The following is a 19,035-nucleotide window of genomic DNA, read 5'->3' as shown; positions in this document are numbered from 1 at the left end:
CTATCCATAATCTACATTACAAAACACGGCTTTGTGGAGCTGTGCAAAGTGGAATTCAATAAACACTGGCCTGAAGTTAGCTACACACAACACAGGAGAACTATGAACTATACTTTTATATTTCAACCTGCGTAAGACAGGCTAACCCTTATACCTACTTTAATAATCACTATTATTATAAAATCGGATTTATTAAAGGAATCTCGCAGATAGTATTTATATAAATATATACCTCTCTCTCTCTCTCTCTCTCTCTCTCTCTCTCTCTCTCTCTCTATATCTATATCTATATCTATATCTATAGATATAGATATAGATATATATATATATATATATATATATATATATATATATATACAAACATACTAGAGTTTTCGCACGTGCAATCTCTAGTTGTAATTAAACCCATAGCAATAATGTGGAAACCCCAGTCGATAATGTAACAAATTTCTGAGCGGATAATATAATAACATTTTGCCTATAATTTTAGGTAGGGGATAGGTTGGTCAAGAAGACTACAGCTTTCTATGAACCCGGTCAGTCAGAGCGGGGGTAACCTTCTCTCATATATCCTTACAGCTCCTTAAAAGTTATGTTATCTTGCTCTAGAAATCCATTTAAAAGTCATGGAAAATAGACTCCAAATAAACACCCATGTTGTATTCTAGCCAGTGTGGGACACATGGCTGGCAGAGCTAATTAAGTTGTCAAAGACCGCAATTGCGGGCTTTGATATGGCCCTTAATGGCTTGAGATGTAAGCGCAAAGCAAACATCTAGCCAGAAATGCGAATTCATATGTTTGTAAGGGTATTAGCCATGCAGATGTTGGATAAAGACCTAACCTCTCCCTGCTCGGTATTCCCCTGTAGCTTGGCCACGGTGGGAACTAGTCTTTTTGAAGAGTTTCAAGTTCCCTCATTAAAGGTCCCTTGGCACTCACTTTAAGATAATAAAAGACCCTTGCAGTAGCTCTTAAGGCTCATGCAACTGAAACGCTGCTAAATAGTATTGATTAGGCCAACCTCATTGCTTGGATTATTAGTATTTCATCACTTAAACACTTAAAGTGATGAAATACTAGTTATCATATATATTAGATAATAGTATATTAAAAGTTAAAAAATATTCCAGGCTCAAATAATATCTACAAAGTGATTATTATTGTATATTTGTACATGCCAGCTGCTGTAATCCCAAAATTTGATCACATGGGACGAATGTGCCAAGTCCTTTTTTCAGTGGAAAGCATGTTCATGATAACAAACTTAAACTTCTTAGATCATAAGAACAGCATATGCCTCATCTGTTTCAAGGTTGAAATGTGTTCCTTTTTTTAATACTATATTATTTCCAGATTTTACACCACCCTATTCCAGGCCTTCAAAGGCCCTCCAGTTCACACCACAAGTAATACCTCCCTTCAATGCATCCAAGTATTTTCTCCTGCAGTCTGTGAAGGTTTGAGCCCAAACTTGTTTACCAACTGCATTAACCCAGGCGGTTTTTATATTAGCATTTTTTTGGATGCCGGTGGAAAGATCCTAGCAGGAGCCCTCACCACTCAGAAAGCTTTTCAGTGAGTAAGTCTGAAGACTGAATCGGAGTCTACCTAATACCATGAGTATTTCAATAGACCCAAACCAGCTCTCCGGAGATTCTCCCCCATTCCCCTATAATCCAGCCGACCACCGCCCCTCCACCTCAGGCTCTGTAACCATGCCAAGCAGCACCTACTGTACGGCTGAGATAGCTCTTGTCTTCCCAGAAAACAAGGAGGCTTTGGTCAAGGCCTCTGCTGCCTGACCCATCCCTGGGCCTCAGTTCAGCCCCGGCTGGGCCTCAGGGCAGCCCCGACTGGGCCTCGCGACAGCCCTGGGCCTCGGTTCAGCCCCGACTGGGCCTCGGGACAGCCCCGGCTGGGCCTCGGTTCAGCCCCGGCTGGGCCTCGGGACAGCCCCGGCAGGGCCTCGGGATAACATAACTTCCGCTCACGTCCCCTGGCCGCAAGATCTCGAGCATGCGCAGAACGCGAAATCCGACGCGGGTTTACATGCAGGTAGAAACCTTCACCTAGATAACCAAGAGTTATCTAGGTGTTCTTATCCGATCTCGCTTGTCCGTTCATGTACCGATTTCGGTCCGAAGTAGATCGGGTAAAGGTGTTTACGTGCATTTTAAAAGTCTGGTTGAGGTCTTATTCGTTTCTTTAAAAGGGGACTGCTCTGAGCAACGTGTACTGAAGATTCCAAAGAAAATAAGCAAAAAAAGGGCATTGTATTAGATGAGCATATCTCTTTTTGTGCTTTACGCACGTATGTGTGCACAGCACACATATACACAGACATCTGTTTCTGCTTTCTGGTGGAATCCTCATTTATGTAGGTGTTTAATGGCTATTTTAAAGCGATTGAAATAATAACTAGGTTATAATTATTGACTTTCAGTGAGAAAATGTGAATTTTCTTTCAAGTTGAACGTGTTCATCTGTACATCCTGAGAGTAGTAAACTGTAAATAATGTACTTTAATCGAGGGTTTGTATATGATCTGTTGCATGTTCACGGCTGTATTGCAATACGTTATTCTTGTGTGTGTGTGTGTGTGTGTGAGAGAGAAACGCTCCATTAGCGACGCAGATGAACGCCTTACACGCCTGTGCTATTCATCAGCCTCATTCATCAACACAAAGAGCCTTCACACAGGAACGACCTCTGTACAACAAGAACAATAAGTCTTTCTTCGAAGCCGAGAGGTACTGGGTGCGAGGCCCAATGTCTGCAGTCCCACCTGTAGGCACCCTGAAGCAAGAGGCTCTTAAATTTACTCCTCCTCCTTGATGGAATCACTGGCGGTAACTTCAGATGTGTGTGTCAGACAGCTAAAGTGTTTCCTCTGCTCCCGGTCCAGCCCATGAGGAGGTGTGCACCACCAACGAGGGGGTGATGTACCGCGTCGGCGACCAGTGGGACAAGCGCCACGACGTGCTGGGTCACATGATGCGCTGCACCTGCGTGGGCAATGGACGAGGAGAGTGGAGCTGCGTGGCCTACTCCCAGCTCAAAGGTGTGTGTGTGTGTGTGTGTGTGTGTGTGTGTGTGTGTGTGTGTGTGTGTGTGTGTGTGTGTGTGTGTGTGTGTGTGTGTGTGTGTGTGTGTGTGTGTGTGTGTGTCTTTTTTGGGGAGAATTTAATGAGAGAAGGTTATACCCTCACCACTCTGGTGCAAAGGTCATATTTTGAATTGCCCTCTGGTCTTTACAGCCCCTGTGGGACATCATTAGGCCATAGCACCTCAAAAGAGCCCGGAACAACCCAAAACGTCCCAACAACCCTCAATTCAATTAATTTTTTCCGTAAAGTATTTTACAACCATGATACACTTTGATACACTCAAAAATATGATTCCACAGTATAGTGGCAAGGGTGCTCTATTCCCAACCTAAGGGGTCTGTTTCCCATTGCCAATTTCCACACCGTGGCCCAAAGATGATCCTAAATGCTCTTGTGTGCTTGCCTACAGGCCTGTGAGATAGTAGGGTAATCTCAGTGAGAGTCGCTGATGCGTATCCTGCGTCCACCACCGTGATGTTCCCTTGGCCGCGGTGTGAACCCCCTCCTCCCTGTTCTCTGTGCTCCTCCAGACCAGTGCATCGTGGATGGCCTGACCTACGAGGTGAACCAGACCTTCACAAAGGAGCACGAGGAGGGCTACATGATGAACTGCACCTGCTACGGACAAGGCCGCGGCCGCTGGAAGTGCGACGCCATCGGTGGGTCCCAGCAAACAAAAACAGATCACAGTCTGATCGGATTACAAGAGATTAGATGGTTTTACAGTTTCTTTTGGCAAGGGTATGAGGGTGTTTTTGAGGGTATGAGCCCAAAGAAAAACAGCGATAATGGGTGGTAAGCAGGGATATTAGTGGGGGGAATCCTGATTTTATTGGGAACTTTGTGGTGTACTTTTTCTTTCTTTCCACTGATGAGCGATGTGTGTGTTCCAGACCAGTGCCAGGAGCCCGAGACCAGAGCCTTCTTTCAGATCGGAGAGTCCTGGGACAAGACCATCCATGGAGTGATGTACAAGTGCTACTGCCACGGCCGCGGCATCGGGGAGCTCAGCTGTGAGCCCCAGCAGACCTTTCCTGGTAACAAACACACTCACGCACACGCATGCGCACACGTTCTTCTCCAAATCAGGTTGAGGCACTGTCATTGTTTAAAGTACCACCACACAGATGTGCAGACTCAAAACTAAATGAAAGAAAAAACCTTTTCCAAACAGGTTGAATTATACCTTGACTGTGTTTATTATACTCTTTATCTCTCTCTTCTCTGTCTGTCTCACTGACACTCACACACGCACGCACAAACACGCGCACAAGCACAGTTCAGGGTTGCATGTGTGGCGTCACAGTTTGTGAACTTTGTGAGACTGAGCTGTCAAACAACTCTTTGGTGTCCGGTTGTTCTTTGGAGAAAAGCCTCTATTAAAGAAGGCTTCTCTTTATCTGTGGTGATGCCGTGCTGGCAGACCAGGCCATGTCCCCCATCCTCTCTCTCTCCCCCACTCCACCATCCCACTCCAAAAAATAAAAAGCATTTAATTAATGAGTAATAAATTACCTAAATGGCAAACGGAAGCCATTGAGGCTATTTATTGTTTATATTAGTATTGTACAAACATATGTAGATGTCTGTACAATGTTGTTGTACTATATGTATTATATTGTCCTGAACATGTACAGGTTTCTGTGCTCAGGGTACATGCTAAGGGTTAATGTCTGTGAACATGCTGTGGCTCAGAGCTTCAGGCCGCTCCAGGACGGCCTCCTGTGATGACTGCTGGCTCAAAGGGGGGCTGGCGTTACAAACGTTTGTCAACCTGTTGCAGTAAACTATGTTTGTCTAAGGCCCTTTGAAAACGATGGGCCCTTGTCTTTGATGTGAAACAGTGAGAGTGAGGGGTGGAGGGTGCTCGTAGGGGGGTTGAGTGAGGGGTGGAAGGTGCTCGGAGGGGGGTTGAGTGAGGGTTGGAAGGTGCTTGGAGGGGGGGTAGGGTGAGGGGTGGAGGGTGCATGGAGGGTGTGGGGGTTGAGGGAGGGCAATTTCCTCTTTTCCTTCTGCCCCCTCCCACCACCCTTCCCCTTCAGCTCTGAGCTTTTGTTCTGCTAGCATGTGGGGCTATTTATTATTGCCACAGCTGTACAAAAGACACACACACACACACACACACACACACACACACACACACACACACACACACACACACACACACACACACACACACACACACACACACACACACACACACACACACACACACACACACACACACACCATTCTGTGCGTTTTTATTATGGATACCTTTTGCTCCTCGGTGTCCCTTCTGCCTTGTTTATTTTCCTTTACTTTCTTTCTCCCGGCCAGAATGTGAACTGAGGGCGTTGTGGTGGGGGAGGGTTGTGTCTGTTTCCTGCAGATCAGATCAGCTCACCCCCCCACTGCCAGAGCTTTTTGATGTCTGTAACTCTGTGTTGTGCCTCCCCAAGTTCACTGCTTATCACTACCTTTTCTCCACAAGTGGAAACTTTCAGGCACATGTTGGCCCAATTTGCTCATTCCAAGGTATTTGCATCAATTAGCTCCTTCAACAACAGCACATTGTCCAGGACTGATGCTCTCTACTTACCCCTGGTTCCCTCTTCACCAGGGGCTGTAGTTACAGTAGATACTGATGACAAGGAGGGCTGTGATGTTATTGTTTTCCTCAGTTTCCCATGAAGCCTTGAGGGCACGTATGGGCCATGACGCACGCTGCACACAAACAGCACACGCATTCATGTTGTAATGTCCGGGAAATGGGACTATTTCAAATCCATCGTTTGTCTTCAATACGCATGCCTCGTTACTGGTATAGTTCTGCAGGTGGAAACAGAAAAGAGTAGTGTGTGTGTTAGCGCTGAGAGTGGAGAGTCTTAGGGGAATGTTCAGATGGTTTTCTACCTGGGTGTATGTTGTAGAGAGAAGACGGAGAGAAATGTTTTTTTCAACTTTCGAAACGGCACCCCTTCCAAAGCTGCTGTAATAGCATCCAGCTGTGAAGTTGTGTGTGTGTTTCAAGAGCAGTGTGACTCTAGGCCAACCCCATAGTGAGTTTGCTTACTGAGAAGAGGACCATAAAAGGTAAAAAGACAACAGGCAGCTTGTTGAGCTCCGGATTGAGTCTTGGTTCGATAAAAGCCCAAAGAGTTCTTCTTCCTGTCTTCCGTCCATCTGCTTATTTCTCTCCTCGAGATAAATCTTTAGAGATGTCTCCCCGCTACCACTTTGCTCCACATTTTAATCTCCCCACGTCATAAATACCCTATTCTTTCTATGAAGGAAATACACTCAAAACATGTGGTGTGTGTGTGTGTGTGCACTTGCTTGTGTGTGTGTGTGTGTGTGTGTGTGTGTGTGTGGGGGGGGGGGGGGGGGGGGGGGGGGGGGGTGTTTCTGTGTAACCCTCACCCCCCGCCTGTGGTCGACTGGCCTGTAATGGCTGCCAGATTGTTTGGGGGTGGCCGGTGTATCTGCTTCCAGGCTCTGGTTAACCCGGCCACTTGCTCACAAACGCTGATTACAGCCTCGCTGCTTTGGAAAGCGGTCAGAAAACCTCAGTTCTTTATAGAAGCTACCGGTTTCTATCAAAAGGAAATCAGTCTGGTGGCCATATGTTATGAGTTTTATCTGTGTTATTAAAGAAAAATATTAATTAGGAAAGTTGCATTCATCGTAAGGAATGCCAACGTTTCTAATTTGGCAAGATGATGTCAGATAACCAGCTATTATAGACAATTAAAGACATGAACGTAGAACATAATATGTCAATACAATGGAGGAGAGATTATGTATTTTGAGTTTTAGGTGATGTCCTCCAAAGATGGTAATAGTTTGGAGAAAGAAGGAATGAAGTGAGGGAAAGAGGGACAGTTTGCAGGAAAAGGAGTGCAGAGTAGGACTGTTCCCTCCGAGCTGGAGAATCGTGTGCTGGAATTTCACGTTCATGTGACAGTTTCTCCCCATCTCCCTTTCTTTCTTCTATACTGCGCGTACACATTTGCCCCAGCTGCCATGTTTCACACTGTTGGCCTTTGGTCAACAGTGTGAATGGAATTGTAATGTTGACAACCCTCTATTGTCACATAGCTCTGTAACTTCATAGCCTGCGACAAAACCTCACATGAATGATCATGTAAAAACCCTGCATGATTAACATTTAGCAGCACCTTCTATCCGTGTGCGTGAATGTATCCCATAATTTATTTATGGTCTGTCTCGTCCGCAGGTGGACAGCGGCCTGTCCAGGTGATTATTACGGAGAGTGGAAACCAGCCCGACTCCCACCCCATCCAGTGGAACGCCCCCTCCTCGGCCCACATCACTCAGTACATCCTCAAGTGGAGACAGGTAACTAACCCAGTGGAGACAGGTAACTTACCCAGCACATCCTCAAGTGGTGACAGGTAACTAACCCAGGGCCTCACACCTGTCAGTGTCTTCATCTCATTAAAAGAAAATTGTAAGATAAGCACGAGCATTGACAGTTGCAGCTCAGGATGGTGTAGTTATCAGGTGTTCCACTCCCAACTGAAAGTTACTTTGTTCGATCCCACACTGTCTGCAGTCTGCCTGTAGGTATCTTTGAGTAAGATGCCTAACCCTTACCTGTTCCTCAATGACATGCTCAAAAGAACTCTCAACCAACATTCAGATTCAACTCCAAAAGACCCAGATGTGCCTGAACATTGAGATACGACTGCATAAAAAGTTGGATATATTTGTCCATCCTAATCGGTGTTGGTCCAACCCATCACCCGGCTAACGCCCCTCTCCCCCACCTTTCCGGTGGTCCTCGCAGAAGGACACAGCCAACCCCTGGAGAGAGGTGCTGATCCCGGGACACCTCAACACCTACACCATCTCGGCCCTGAAGCCCGGCATCACATACGAGGGTCAGCTGATCAGTGTCCTCCGCTTTGGTCGCCGCGAGATCACACGCTTCGACTTCACCACCAACTACGGCTCATGTGAGTGTTTAGCGTGTAGTACGTGTTTGAGGCGCTCGCCCGATGTGGCTGCAGGGTGATGTCACGCTGCATGTTGACCACCGCGTTGCGCTACGTTAAACTCTTCCCTAACCCTATCCCCTGTGGATCCAGTGGCCACATCGGAGGGCGACACCGTGCAGCCCCCCCCAGAGGTGGACACCTCTGAGTCGGTGACGGAGATCACCTCCAGCAGCTTTGTCATCTCCTGGGTGTCGGCCTCGGACACAGTCTCTGGCTTCAGGGTGGAGTACGAGCTGACGGAGGAGGGCCAGACAACGGGACAGACCAGCGTCCTGGGTGAGTACGCTGAAAACTAGCGTTTTGCCGTGCTACAGAATCGTGTGTGTCCATTTCTTCTGTGATTTCCTTTTCATATATATGATAGGGCTGGGTAAAAATATTGATTCATCAATGCACTGCAATTTATTTGTTCTCCATTCAATTCCGATTCATTTTTTTTTCAGCAGATTATTTCCATAAAAAAAACTAAAACTAAAGAACCTAAACAATCTAATTGAATTGAAGTGTGAGGTAGCTGGCAATACCCAGCCCTAATATATGATATATTTTATATATTTTATATATATATACTCCCGTCCAACAGAAGTGAGCAGAGCTTGATGGTGTTCCCCTTTTATTTAGAGAAAAACACCCTTGTCATTGTGGTCTTCCGTCGCCAAACCTAAACAACCCTCTATTTATATTTTCTTATAAAACGCTTGAAGTGTATGTTCTGGATCTAATGCTGTTGGTTTCCACGGTGATAACTCGACGGTTAATAAACAATGTGACGATGCTGTGTTGCAGAGCTCCCTCGCACCACCACCTCGGTGAACATCAATGACCTGCTGCCCGGCAGGAAGTACAGGGTTAACGTCTACGAGGTGACAGACACTGGATACGACAACCTCATCCTCACTACCTCCCAGACCACCGGTTAGGACCTCTCCCCTGTGTCTCTGTGTCTCTCCTTCTCTCTCTCTCTGCCTCTGCCTCTGTCACTCTCTCTATCTCCTTCTCTCTGTCTGTCTGTCTCTCTCCCTCTCTTTGTCTCGGTCCATGTCTCTCTCCCTCCATGGGTCTCTCCTTCTCTTTGTCTCGGCCCATGTCTCTCTCCCTCTCTGGGTCTCTCCTTCTCTTTGTCTCGGTCTATGACTATCTCCCTCTCTGTGTCTCTCCTTCTCTTGGTCTCGGTCTATGTCGCTCTCCCTCTCTGTGTCTCTCCTTCTCTTGGTCTCGGTCCATGTCTCTCTCCCTCTCTTGGTCTCTCTATATATCTCTCTCTGTCCCTCTCTCAGTTCCCCTGTTGAATGATTGTGTTAACCTCTCCTTCCTCCGCAGCTCCTGACGCTCCGGTCGACCACGAGGTGGAGGAGGTGCAGGAGACGTCCATCGTCATCACCTGGGACAAGCCTCTCGCTCCAATCACAGGTGAGTTCACACATAAACTCACACACGCACACGTATACACACATACGTAAACACACAGACACACACACACGTAAACACACCCACACACAAACAGACAGACGTAAACACACACGTGTAAACGCACACACATGTAAACACACACACATACACACTTAAACGCACGCGCTCGCTAACATTGGGTGCGCTCACACACACCCGTGTTTCCCAGGCTACCGCGTGGTTTACACACCGTCGGAGGAGGGGGAGGGGGACAGCACAGAGCTCGTCCTCCCCAACACGGCCACAGCGGTGACCCTGAGCGACCTCAGACCCGGACTGCAGTACAACATCAGCATTTACGCCGTCGAGGACACCCTGGAGAGCCAGCCCATCTTTGTGCAGGTCAACACCGCCGGAGACCCACTACCAGGTAGGCTGTTACCGCTAGACCCATCGTGGTCTGTGGGAGTCGCAGCAAGGAGGTTCTGGTTTGAACCCCCCATACCCCCGACTTGCTTAGTAATAATGCCTATGAAAGTAGAATTTTACTGTCATTCACTTTAGATGTTGACTATGTAAAAATTAACCTATGGATAATATTGTGGGTGAAACATAACTGAGAGCGACACAGTTGTCAAAAAAATGTGTCCCCCGATCGCAAAATGACTTTTCTATTCTTATACTAGAGTAACAAGTTCGTATAGTAGAGGAAGTGGATCATGTCGGCCTCAAAAATGACCCACAAACCATTTGAAGACACAATCGTTCACAATGCAGACATAAAGACACTGGCTGAGTGTCCTGCCTCGTTCATAGCTCCCTCTTACCAGCGTCCACTAGAAAGGCCATGCTTCCAGACTACTTGTCTTTGATGCCAGCCAACCAGTTCCCCACGTGTATACAGGTCTCCCTCCCATCTGGTTCAGTTTAAGCTCATAAAACCACTCAAATCTCCTACTCTGTCCTCGCATAACCTCTGGGGAATTAAACGGCCACGCACATTTTGTTGTAGGAATACTACAATATCACACACACACACACACACACACACACACACACACACACACACACACACACACACACACACACACACACACACACACACACACACACACACACACACACACACACACACACACACACACACACACAGCCCTCTCTTTGAGGTGAAGTAGGGCAGCAGATTCTGGGAAGTTAATGCAGTTAGTCTGTCCACACATGTGCTTGTTCCCGAGACGTCTGGGTGTGCAGGTGTGTGAGGAGAAATTTCTCTGCTGTTTCTGGAGTTGGTATTTTGCGTCGTCCTTTGGTAACATGTCATAGCCAAGTCGATTTGTGCTCACACGTTGAGACCAATTTGGTTGGCGGTCGAAAGACTTCAGCCTCTTGGCTGAGGTACACTTGGACACACTGCCTCAGAGGCGGGCCTCGGTCATGAAGGCCCATTGGGAGCCAATTTTTTAATTTGGCCAATGGGGGTCCCTTCAATCCCAGAAGGACTGGACTGTAACATGGTATATTAAATGTGTTGTTTCCTGATGTCCACAGTGGAGGAGGTGGCCACGCCCACAGAGCTCCAGTTCGTCGAGGTGTCCGCCAATCAGATCGTTCTGACCTGGTCCGGCCCCCTCGGCGCCGTCTCGGAGTACCGGATCAACGTGGCCCCTGTGGACGAGCCCGGGAAACCCCAGAGAGAGCTGACGGTCCCTGCCATCCAGAGCGCCTACGTGGTCAAAGAGCTGCACCCTGGCACCGTGTACCGCTTCAGCATCTACGCCCTGTTCAACGGGCGGGAGAGCGCACCCCTGGTCAGGGAGCAGGCTACAAGTGGGTCTGCCAACACACAGACACACATACAGTACATACATACATACATACATACATACATACATACATACATACATACATACATACATACATACATACATACATACATACATGCATACATACATACATGCATACATGCATACATTCATACATGCATACATACATACATACATACATACATACATACATACACACATACAATTATACACACATACATACATACATACATACATACATACATACACACACACCGACACACACACCCTGTGACCTCTAACCTCTGTGACCCCCCTTCCTCAGAGCCCGACGCTCCGTCTCAGGTCCACTTCATGAACGTGACGGACGCCAGCGTCATCGTGTCGTGGTTCGCGCCCCTGGCCCGCATCACGGGCTACCGCCTGGTGCTGGCCGGGGACGGCTCCGCCCCCAAACAGCTGCGGCTGCCAGCCCGCCTCACCCAGTACACGCTTCTCAACCTGCGGCCCGAGACGGGCTACACGGTCACGCTGCACGCTGAGCAGGATAGCGCGCTCAGCGAGGGCCACACGGCCCACTTCACCACGGGTGGGCGGCACACACGCACCACACGGGATCATCATACGCATTATAGTAATGAGGAGGATGGTGCTTTATATGAATGGCCGTCATATGGATGATGATGATGATGATGATGATGCTAATACAGTCTAATCCAGTCATTAAAGTAGACAGGGTAGGTAGGAAGGACGACAGTCAGGTCAGGTTGGTCTTGTATTCGGGTCAATACGGCACAAGCCTGCAACAGTATGTCCAATCTAAAAAAATAAAACATTGACGGAGCATTACATTTAGATTTACTGATGGCTGTTGGAATGTAAAGACAATGTCAACAAATTGGGCAAAAATAGCTGCTGAAATAAATTGCCTACCCTAGCTTTAACGACCTGTATCTAAAACTCTGTTGGTCGCTGTGGATAAAAGTGTCTTGTTCGTCGTAAACCTGAGACATAGCCCCTTCCTCCAGGGCTAGGACGGACACGTTGTGGGAGTAGAGCCGTATATTATGACCAATTATGTCGGTCCGCATCTGACCTTCCTGTGTTCCTCCAGAGTCCGCCATGGGCAGCGCACCCCACTTCAGCACAGAGATCACTAGCACCTCCATCATCATCAGCTGGTCTCCTGTCCCCCACGTGGGCTACAAGGTACGTCCAGCCCTCTGCAGAGGAAGAACTGACACTGTGTGATGTCGGAGTCACATTTTCCCATGAATAAATGGATTTAGGGAACTTCAAATAAACTGATTCTGCTACCTTAATCAAGGCTGTGATCAGTAAAACACAATTAGCACGTTGCAGAATCGTCTCCCTAATCCTTTTAAGTCATTCTGCTAAGGGCTTCAGGATCCAGGATCTCAGGCTGCATCTGTGTTATCGGGTGTTTATGCAGTTGCGTGTGGTGTACTTGGGGGCCCTGGGGATAAACAGGAACTGGTGACCACAGCAATAATGGGATTTGCCAGAAAATATCCCACAGGATATAAGAATGTTCTCACGTCTGTCCTGGGAAAACATTGACCTTTCACCTTTCCTAAGAGTCTGCTCTATATCTGACTCCTCTGTCTCTCTCTCTTCAGGATTCTACTCAATCTACTAATATTCAAGTTGTATCTTAATCATTCTTCTATTGCCTTTGCTATTTGTGTGTGTGTGTGTGTGTGTGTGTGTGTGTGTGTGTGTGTGTGTGTGTGTGTGTGTGTGTGTGTGTGTGTGTGTGTGTGTGTGTGTGTGTGTGTGTGTGTGTGTGTAGCTCACGGTGCGCCCCAGCCAGGGCGGGGAGGCCCCCCGGGACGTGACCTCTGAATCCGGCAGTATCTTCATCAAGGGGCTGACCCCGGGGGTGGAGTACACCTACGACATCAAGCCTGTGGTCAACGGTCGCGAGCAGGGCGCCACCGTCACCAAGCACGTGGTCACACGTAAGACCCTAAACCAGCAGGGCCAACCCCGAGCCCTTCATGAGCAATGTGGAGTACAGTATTAAAAAATATATATGTTCAATGTAACACCTTTTTAACTTTTCTGTTTTTCCTTTTTCACATCTTTGTCTTTTTGTGCGGCTTCACTCATCATCCCTTTTTCCCCTCCTCCACCTCCTCCTCCTCCTCCTCCTCCTCCTCCTCTTCCTCCTCCATCTCTTCCTCTTCCTCCTCCATCTCTTCCTCTTCCTCCACCTCCTGATACTCATCTTCCTCCTGAAGCTCTCTCCCCTCCCGCCGACCTGACCCTGAAGATGAACCCGGAGACGGGCGGGGTCCTCGTAGAGTGGGATGGAACCAACACACCCGGTAGGTTGACCAGATTGTTTTCACAACATGAACTGCATCGACATGTATCATGTTTTCCCCTATGAATGTTTTTCCTGTTCTAATATAAACTTGAAGCCTATTTATCACCTGTCCCCCGTTTATGAACTATTAATACAATCAATGAAAACCCCTTTGTTTAAACAGTGGACCGTCTTTCTTTCTTTTTAATCCTATAATCTCACACACACACACACACACACACACACACACACACACACACACACACACACACACACACACACACACACACACACACACACACACACACACACACACACACACACACACTGTCCCTTTCTCTCTTCTACTTTCTGCTCCTCAGACATCACTGGATACCGAGTGACGTGCACACCGGCCAATGGCATGCAAGGGAACAGCATGGAGGAGTTTGTGGAGGCGGGGGAGACCTCGTGCACGCTGGACAACCTGATCCCGGGCGTGTCGTACAACATCAGCGTGGTGACGGTGAAGGATGATGCCGAGAGCACCCCCCTGTCCACCATCATCACCCCTGGTGCGTGACTTTAAAACTTTACAACTTTTGCAAAACGTTGTTTCTTTTGGTTGGTTCTGTTTTCCTAGTGGTTCAGAAAGGTAAGACTCCTCACAGTCTTTCAAAATGAATCTGTAATAAGTCTATTAACCCGACTTACACTAATATTCATCGAACAGTGATATTAGTCTGGTAATATCACTGGCCTAACATGCAACTATCACAAAATATCTGCCTAAATATTTTGCGACTCCCTAGCCTGGTATCCCATGATAAAATGACATAAAATCCCAATTAAGTGAGGTGCCTATAATGGTGTACTAACTATAGAAACCTCACCACATAATGTCTTATTATCTATCATGAAACCAAAGGCAGCATTATGACATCACCTCTTATATTGGTGTGATTTAAATAAATCACAGCAATATATGTCGCTTTTTAGGTATTAAAGCTGGTCACTTTTCCAGTTTCCCATACTTGACTTAACGATGGCTTGTATCTGTATGTTTGTGTGTCTGTGTGTGTTTGTGTGGTTTTGGGTCTTTCTGTGTATTGTTGTTATGTTTGTCTGTCTGCCATCACTTCCTCTTGGAGCTCCCATCACTCCTTTCCTTCCTCTCCTTTTCCTCCTCATCCTCTCCGTCTCTTTCCTCCCTATCTTCTCCCTCTTCCTCTCCCTCTTCTCCCCCTCTCTTCTCCCTCATCCTCCTTTCCTCCTCTCCCTCCTCCTCTCCTTCTTCTCTTCCTCCCCACAGAGGTCCCTCAGCTGACAGACCTGAGCTATGAGAACGTGACGGATACCACCATCGGCCTGCGCTGGATGCCCTTCAACTTCACCGTTGTCACGGGTTACCGCATCACGGTGACGGCGGCGGGCGAGAGCGTGCCCATCTTCGAGGACTTTGTGCTGCCGTCATCGGGCTACTACACCGTGAAAGGCCTGGAGCCCGGCATCGGCTACGACATCAGCGTCACCACGGTGACGGAGAGCGGCGTGAGCAAGCCCATCACCATCACACAGCAGACCGGTGAGGAGCAACACGTGAGGAGATAGAGAGAGCCTCGTCACCATGGCCTCACAGAACATATAAATATAAAAAATATATAATATAAATAATAAAAAACAACACAGGATCAGCAAAAGTCCATTAATTTACAGCCTGCTTAGTGATTGAATGGCTAAGAAGGACTTTGGACTCAAGGCATGCCAATGTAGCTACAAAGAGATTGATGTCAGCAGAGGGCTTTTATTGTGGTAATTCTCTGTATAACCTGTCATGGAACATCTCAAACGGAGTGTTTTAAACGACTGCAGTACTCTTCAAAGAACATAAACTATGTAATTGAAGTGTGTGTGTGTGTGTGTGTGTGTGTGTGTGTGTGTGTGTGTGTGTGTGTGTGTGTGTGTGTGTGTGTGTGTGTGTGTGTGTGTGTGTGTGTGTGTGTTTTGCACCTTTCTTTTTGTGTCAGTGTGTGTGTGTATTTTCTTAAGTGGGGGTCAGTTTGTGTGTGTATTTTCTTAAGTGGGTGGGTGTGTAACATATGGTGTTGGTTTGGAGTTTCCATAAAGGTGGGACTCATTTTTCCCCCTGATGTAAAACCTTTGTGTTCTCTCACTTTTAAGGTGCTGTTAAACAGCAGACACAGACTTTACACACACACAAAGAGAAACAACTTTTTATTTATAAAAGTAAGCAATGGTGGTGTAACTTTCTCTCTTGCTCTCTCTCTCTCCCTGTTTTTCTCTCCATGTCTCCCTCTCCATGTCTCTCTCTCTCTCACAGTGTTGCCAGCCCCTACTGGTCTTGGCTTCGGGGAGGTGGGTCCAGACTCCCTGGAGGTCACCTGGGACGGCCCTCAGGTCCTCAACGCCGCTGACATCAACATGTACATCATCAGGTACCCCACTTATTTCTTTTTTTGTTTATAAAACCACGTTTTATTCTTGTTTTTCTTACAGTATTCCTCCTTTTTGGTCAAACCTATGTTTATCCTACCCTTGTTTATATTGTAATTCTTATTCATTTTTGTATAAATCTAAATAGTTACCAGGGCAGGTGGTTCTGACAAAGTATAAACCACTCTGTCTGACAAGCTGTGCTTGTTTGTGTGGTTGGTTCTGATCTAGTTTCTTCTACTGCCTTTCTGACCTGTGTGTTGCTTGCTGTTAGGTATCGTCCCGTGGTTATGTCTTTTGCTGATGAATCCAAAGAAGTTACCGTTGGAGGGTTGACAGAACGCACAGTCCTGCAGAGTACGTTGGATAGATGTAGCTCGCTCACTCACTCACTCACTCACTCACTCACTCACTCACTCATTCATTGTATTTGAATGCTTAACACTTACAAACCAAAGCACAAAGTGGACGATATGAATTACTTCTCTCTCCTCTCAGACTTGGTGCCTGACACGGAGTACCTGGTGAGCGTGGTGTATGTGTACGACCAGAGAGAGAGCTCCCCAGCCACCGCCACTCAGAAAACAGGTGAGTTCCTCCAAGAGGCCCAACCTGGGCCTCGAAGATAGGACATGCACTCCGCTGGGTAGAGATTTGAACATTTAATCGAATAACTTCATGACACCTATGGCATTCTCCGAGGGCACTTCAAAGCAGGACTCCTACAGAGAGGATCCATAGCCGTCCCCCAACACACCAGCGTATCCACCGCTCACAAACAGCCCCAATATGAATATTATACATGAATATACTCACACGGAGACATCAAATATGAATTGTCGTACTCATGGTAAATGAAGGGACATAGTTAGACTGCGCAGAGGCTCCATGAACAGGAGAGTAGGACCATGACACCATCCAGGGTTCCATGTTAGACCCTTCTTCTAAGATGAAGTCCCTCCCTCCGCCCCAAGCCATGGACGCCCCCTCAGGCCTGGAGTTTGCTGACGTCCTGACCAACTCCTTCGCCGTCCACTGGGTGGCGCCTCGCGGGCCCATCAGCGGCTACCGCATCCGCTACCAGATGGCCAGCGGCGGGCGGGCCAAGGAGGAGCGCCTGCCCCCCTCCAGGACCCACTTCACTCTGACCGGCCTGCACCCCGAGACCGAGTACCTGGTCCACATCTACGCCGTCAGCGGCCGCAAGGAGAGCCCCCCGCTCTCCGGCCGGCAGAAGACCAGTACGTCTCTTATTGTGTTGGCTTCCTTCCTCTTCTATACAGGGGTGATATCATGCTTCTTTGACTATTCCCTTTAGGTATATGACGTATTCTATTCATGTTTTACGTTTATACATGTGTTTTAAGTTCGAGCAAGGGGGAGTTTTCGTTCCGACCGAGAAAAGCCCTCAATAAGGGCATGAAACAGCTTGATTGCGCTCAAACGTTACTTTGTAACAGTGTGACGTCTGACTGTGCAGTGGGCGGTGCTGAAGTGCAGAAGTTGCGCCACCTGGCTACCCGCAATGTTTACAACTTCTTGGGGGGGGGGGGATTTGCTGACGCACGCGCAAGGCGTTTGACCAATCGCAACAGAGTGGGCTACTGGGTCGGGGGTCTTAAAGCGAAAGTGTGAGAATAATGAGGGGTATTTCTAACATGCAACCCTATTCTGGTAGAATCCCAAAATGCACTGATTAATCCTAAAAAAAGCATGATATGGGATCTTCAATGCATACAGAGCTTGAGTAAATTGTGGAATTAGTTGATGCTCCCCTCGTAATTTTCCCTCCTTATCTGTCTTTTTCTTTTCATCTCTCTCTCTCCAGTCTCTGACGCACCCACAGACCTGAATGTGGTGGAGACGTCCCCCACCAGCATCACTCTCCGCTGGGACGCCCCGGCTGTTACGGTGCGCTACTACCGGATCACCCATGGAGAGACCGGTAAGCTAGCGGACTTTTCATGATTCTCATTAGCCAATAGTCAATCGGCAACTCGTGATGGAAAAGGTAAGAGAGATAAGATGTTTCCTTAAGTACAGGGCAGAAATAGAAATTAAAAAAAAATTAAAGTTGAAGAAGAGTAAAAAGCTAAGACAAATAAATTTAAAGTAATATAATAATTATATTGTTAATGTATTGTCCATCTTCATGGCTTCTTCTCTATGATCTCTGGTGTCGGGTGACTCACTTTCTGTGTCTGTCCCCTGCCCCCCTTCCCCTCTGCAGGTGGGCGAGGTAACATCAAAGAGTTCACGGTGCCGGGGACCCAGTCCACGGCCCAGGTGACCAACCTGAAGCCGGCCACCGAATACACCATCACCGTGTACGCTGTGACCGCCCGGGGGGACAGCCCCGCCTCCAGCACCCCCATCTACATCACACACCGCACCGACGGCAACTGTAGGTTCCTCTAGGACCACGCATGCACTCATGAACACACACCGAACTCAAACAGACACACACAGTCATGAACACACACACACAGTACACATATGTATCCAGGCTTTTACTGTCAATGGAAGATGCACTTGAAGAATACCAAATCCACCAACATATCATATCACATCACATTACATTACATTACATCACATTGCATTACATCATATCATGCATTATATCTGAGGACCTCTCTGCTCCCCTCTCTCCGCGCTCCTCTGTCTTGCCTCTGCTCTGGGGTTCCTCCAGATGTGGACTCCCCGTCTGAGATGGAGGTGATGGATGTGAAGGACAGCAGCATCACGGTGCGGTGGAGCCCCGCCCAGGGCCCCATCATGGGCTACAGGGTCACCGGGACCCCCAAGAGCGGCCTTGGACCCATCTTCTCCGAGGTGGTGGCTCCAGGTACGTGTGTGTGTGTGTGTGTGTGTGTGTGTGTGTGTGTGTGTGTGTGTGTGTGTGTGTGTGTGTGTGTGTGTGTGTGTGTGTGTGTGTGTGTGTGTGTGTGTGTGTGTGTTTCTCTAGT

The 19,035-nt window shown here is 47.7% G+C and overlaps 1 protein-coding gene across 1 annotated transcript in view; it reads left to right on the top strand.

The window, feature by feature from the left end:
- fn1a (fibronectin 1a) overlaps positions 1-19,035 on the top strand; it is a 37,998-nt gene that overhangs the window by 8,605 nt on the left and 10,358 nt on the right. Inside the window, exons 10-32 of the mRNA XM_056579402.1 lie at positions 2,909-3,064; positions 3,641-3,769; positions 4,004-4,147; positions 7,330-7,451; positions 7,903-8,071; positions 8,204-8,389; positions 8,900-9,028; positions 9,434-9,523; positions 9,732-9,932; positions 11,051-11,329; positions 11,630-11,893; positions 12,419-12,513; positions 13,118-13,286; positions 13,569-13,655; positions 13,999-14,190; positions 14,928-15,200; positions 15,957-16,071; positions 16,344-16,426; positions 16,568-16,657; positions 17,044-17,310; positions 17,898-18,014; positions 18,300-18,473; positions 18,759-18,914. Of these exons, the coding sequence (XP_056435377.1) occupies positions 2,909-3,064; positions 3,641-3,769; positions 4,004-4,147; positions 7,330-7,451; positions 7,903-8,071; positions 8,204-8,389; positions 8,900-9,028; positions 9,434-9,523; positions 9,732-9,932; positions 11,051-11,329; positions 11,630-11,893; positions 12,419-12,513; positions 13,118-13,286; positions 13,569-13,655; positions 13,999-14,190; positions 14,928-15,200; positions 15,957-16,071; positions 16,344-16,426; positions 16,568-16,657; positions 17,044-17,310; positions 17,898-18,014; positions 18,300-18,473; positions 18,759-18,914 (3,687 nt within the window). The remainder of the gene's footprint in view (positions 1-2,908; positions 3,065-3,640; positions 3,770-4,003; positions 4,148-7,329; positions 7,452-7,902; positions 8,072-8,203; positions 8,390-8,899; positions 9,029-9,433; positions 9,524-9,731; positions 9,933-11,050; positions 11,330-11,629; positions 11,894-12,418; positions 12,514-13,117; positions 13,287-13,568; positions 13,656-13,998; positions 14,191-14,927; positions 15,201-15,956; positions 16,072-16,343; positions 16,427-16,567; positions 16,658-17,043; positions 17,311-17,897; positions 18,015-18,299; positions 18,474-18,758; positions 18,915-19,035) is intronic.

Source organism: Gadus chalcogrammus, chromosome 20 (genome assembly GCF_026213295.1).
Source record: "Gadus chalcogrammus isolate NIFS_2021 chromosome 20, NIFS_Gcha_1.0, whole genome shotgun sequence".
Classification (NCBI taxonomy): domain Eukaryota; kingdom Metazoa; phylum Chordata; class Actinopteri; order Gadiformes; family Gadidae; genus Gadus; species Gadus chalcogrammus.
The sequence above is the reverse complement of the archived record's forward strand: the minus strand, read 5'-3'. Positions and strand labels throughout refer to the sequence as shown.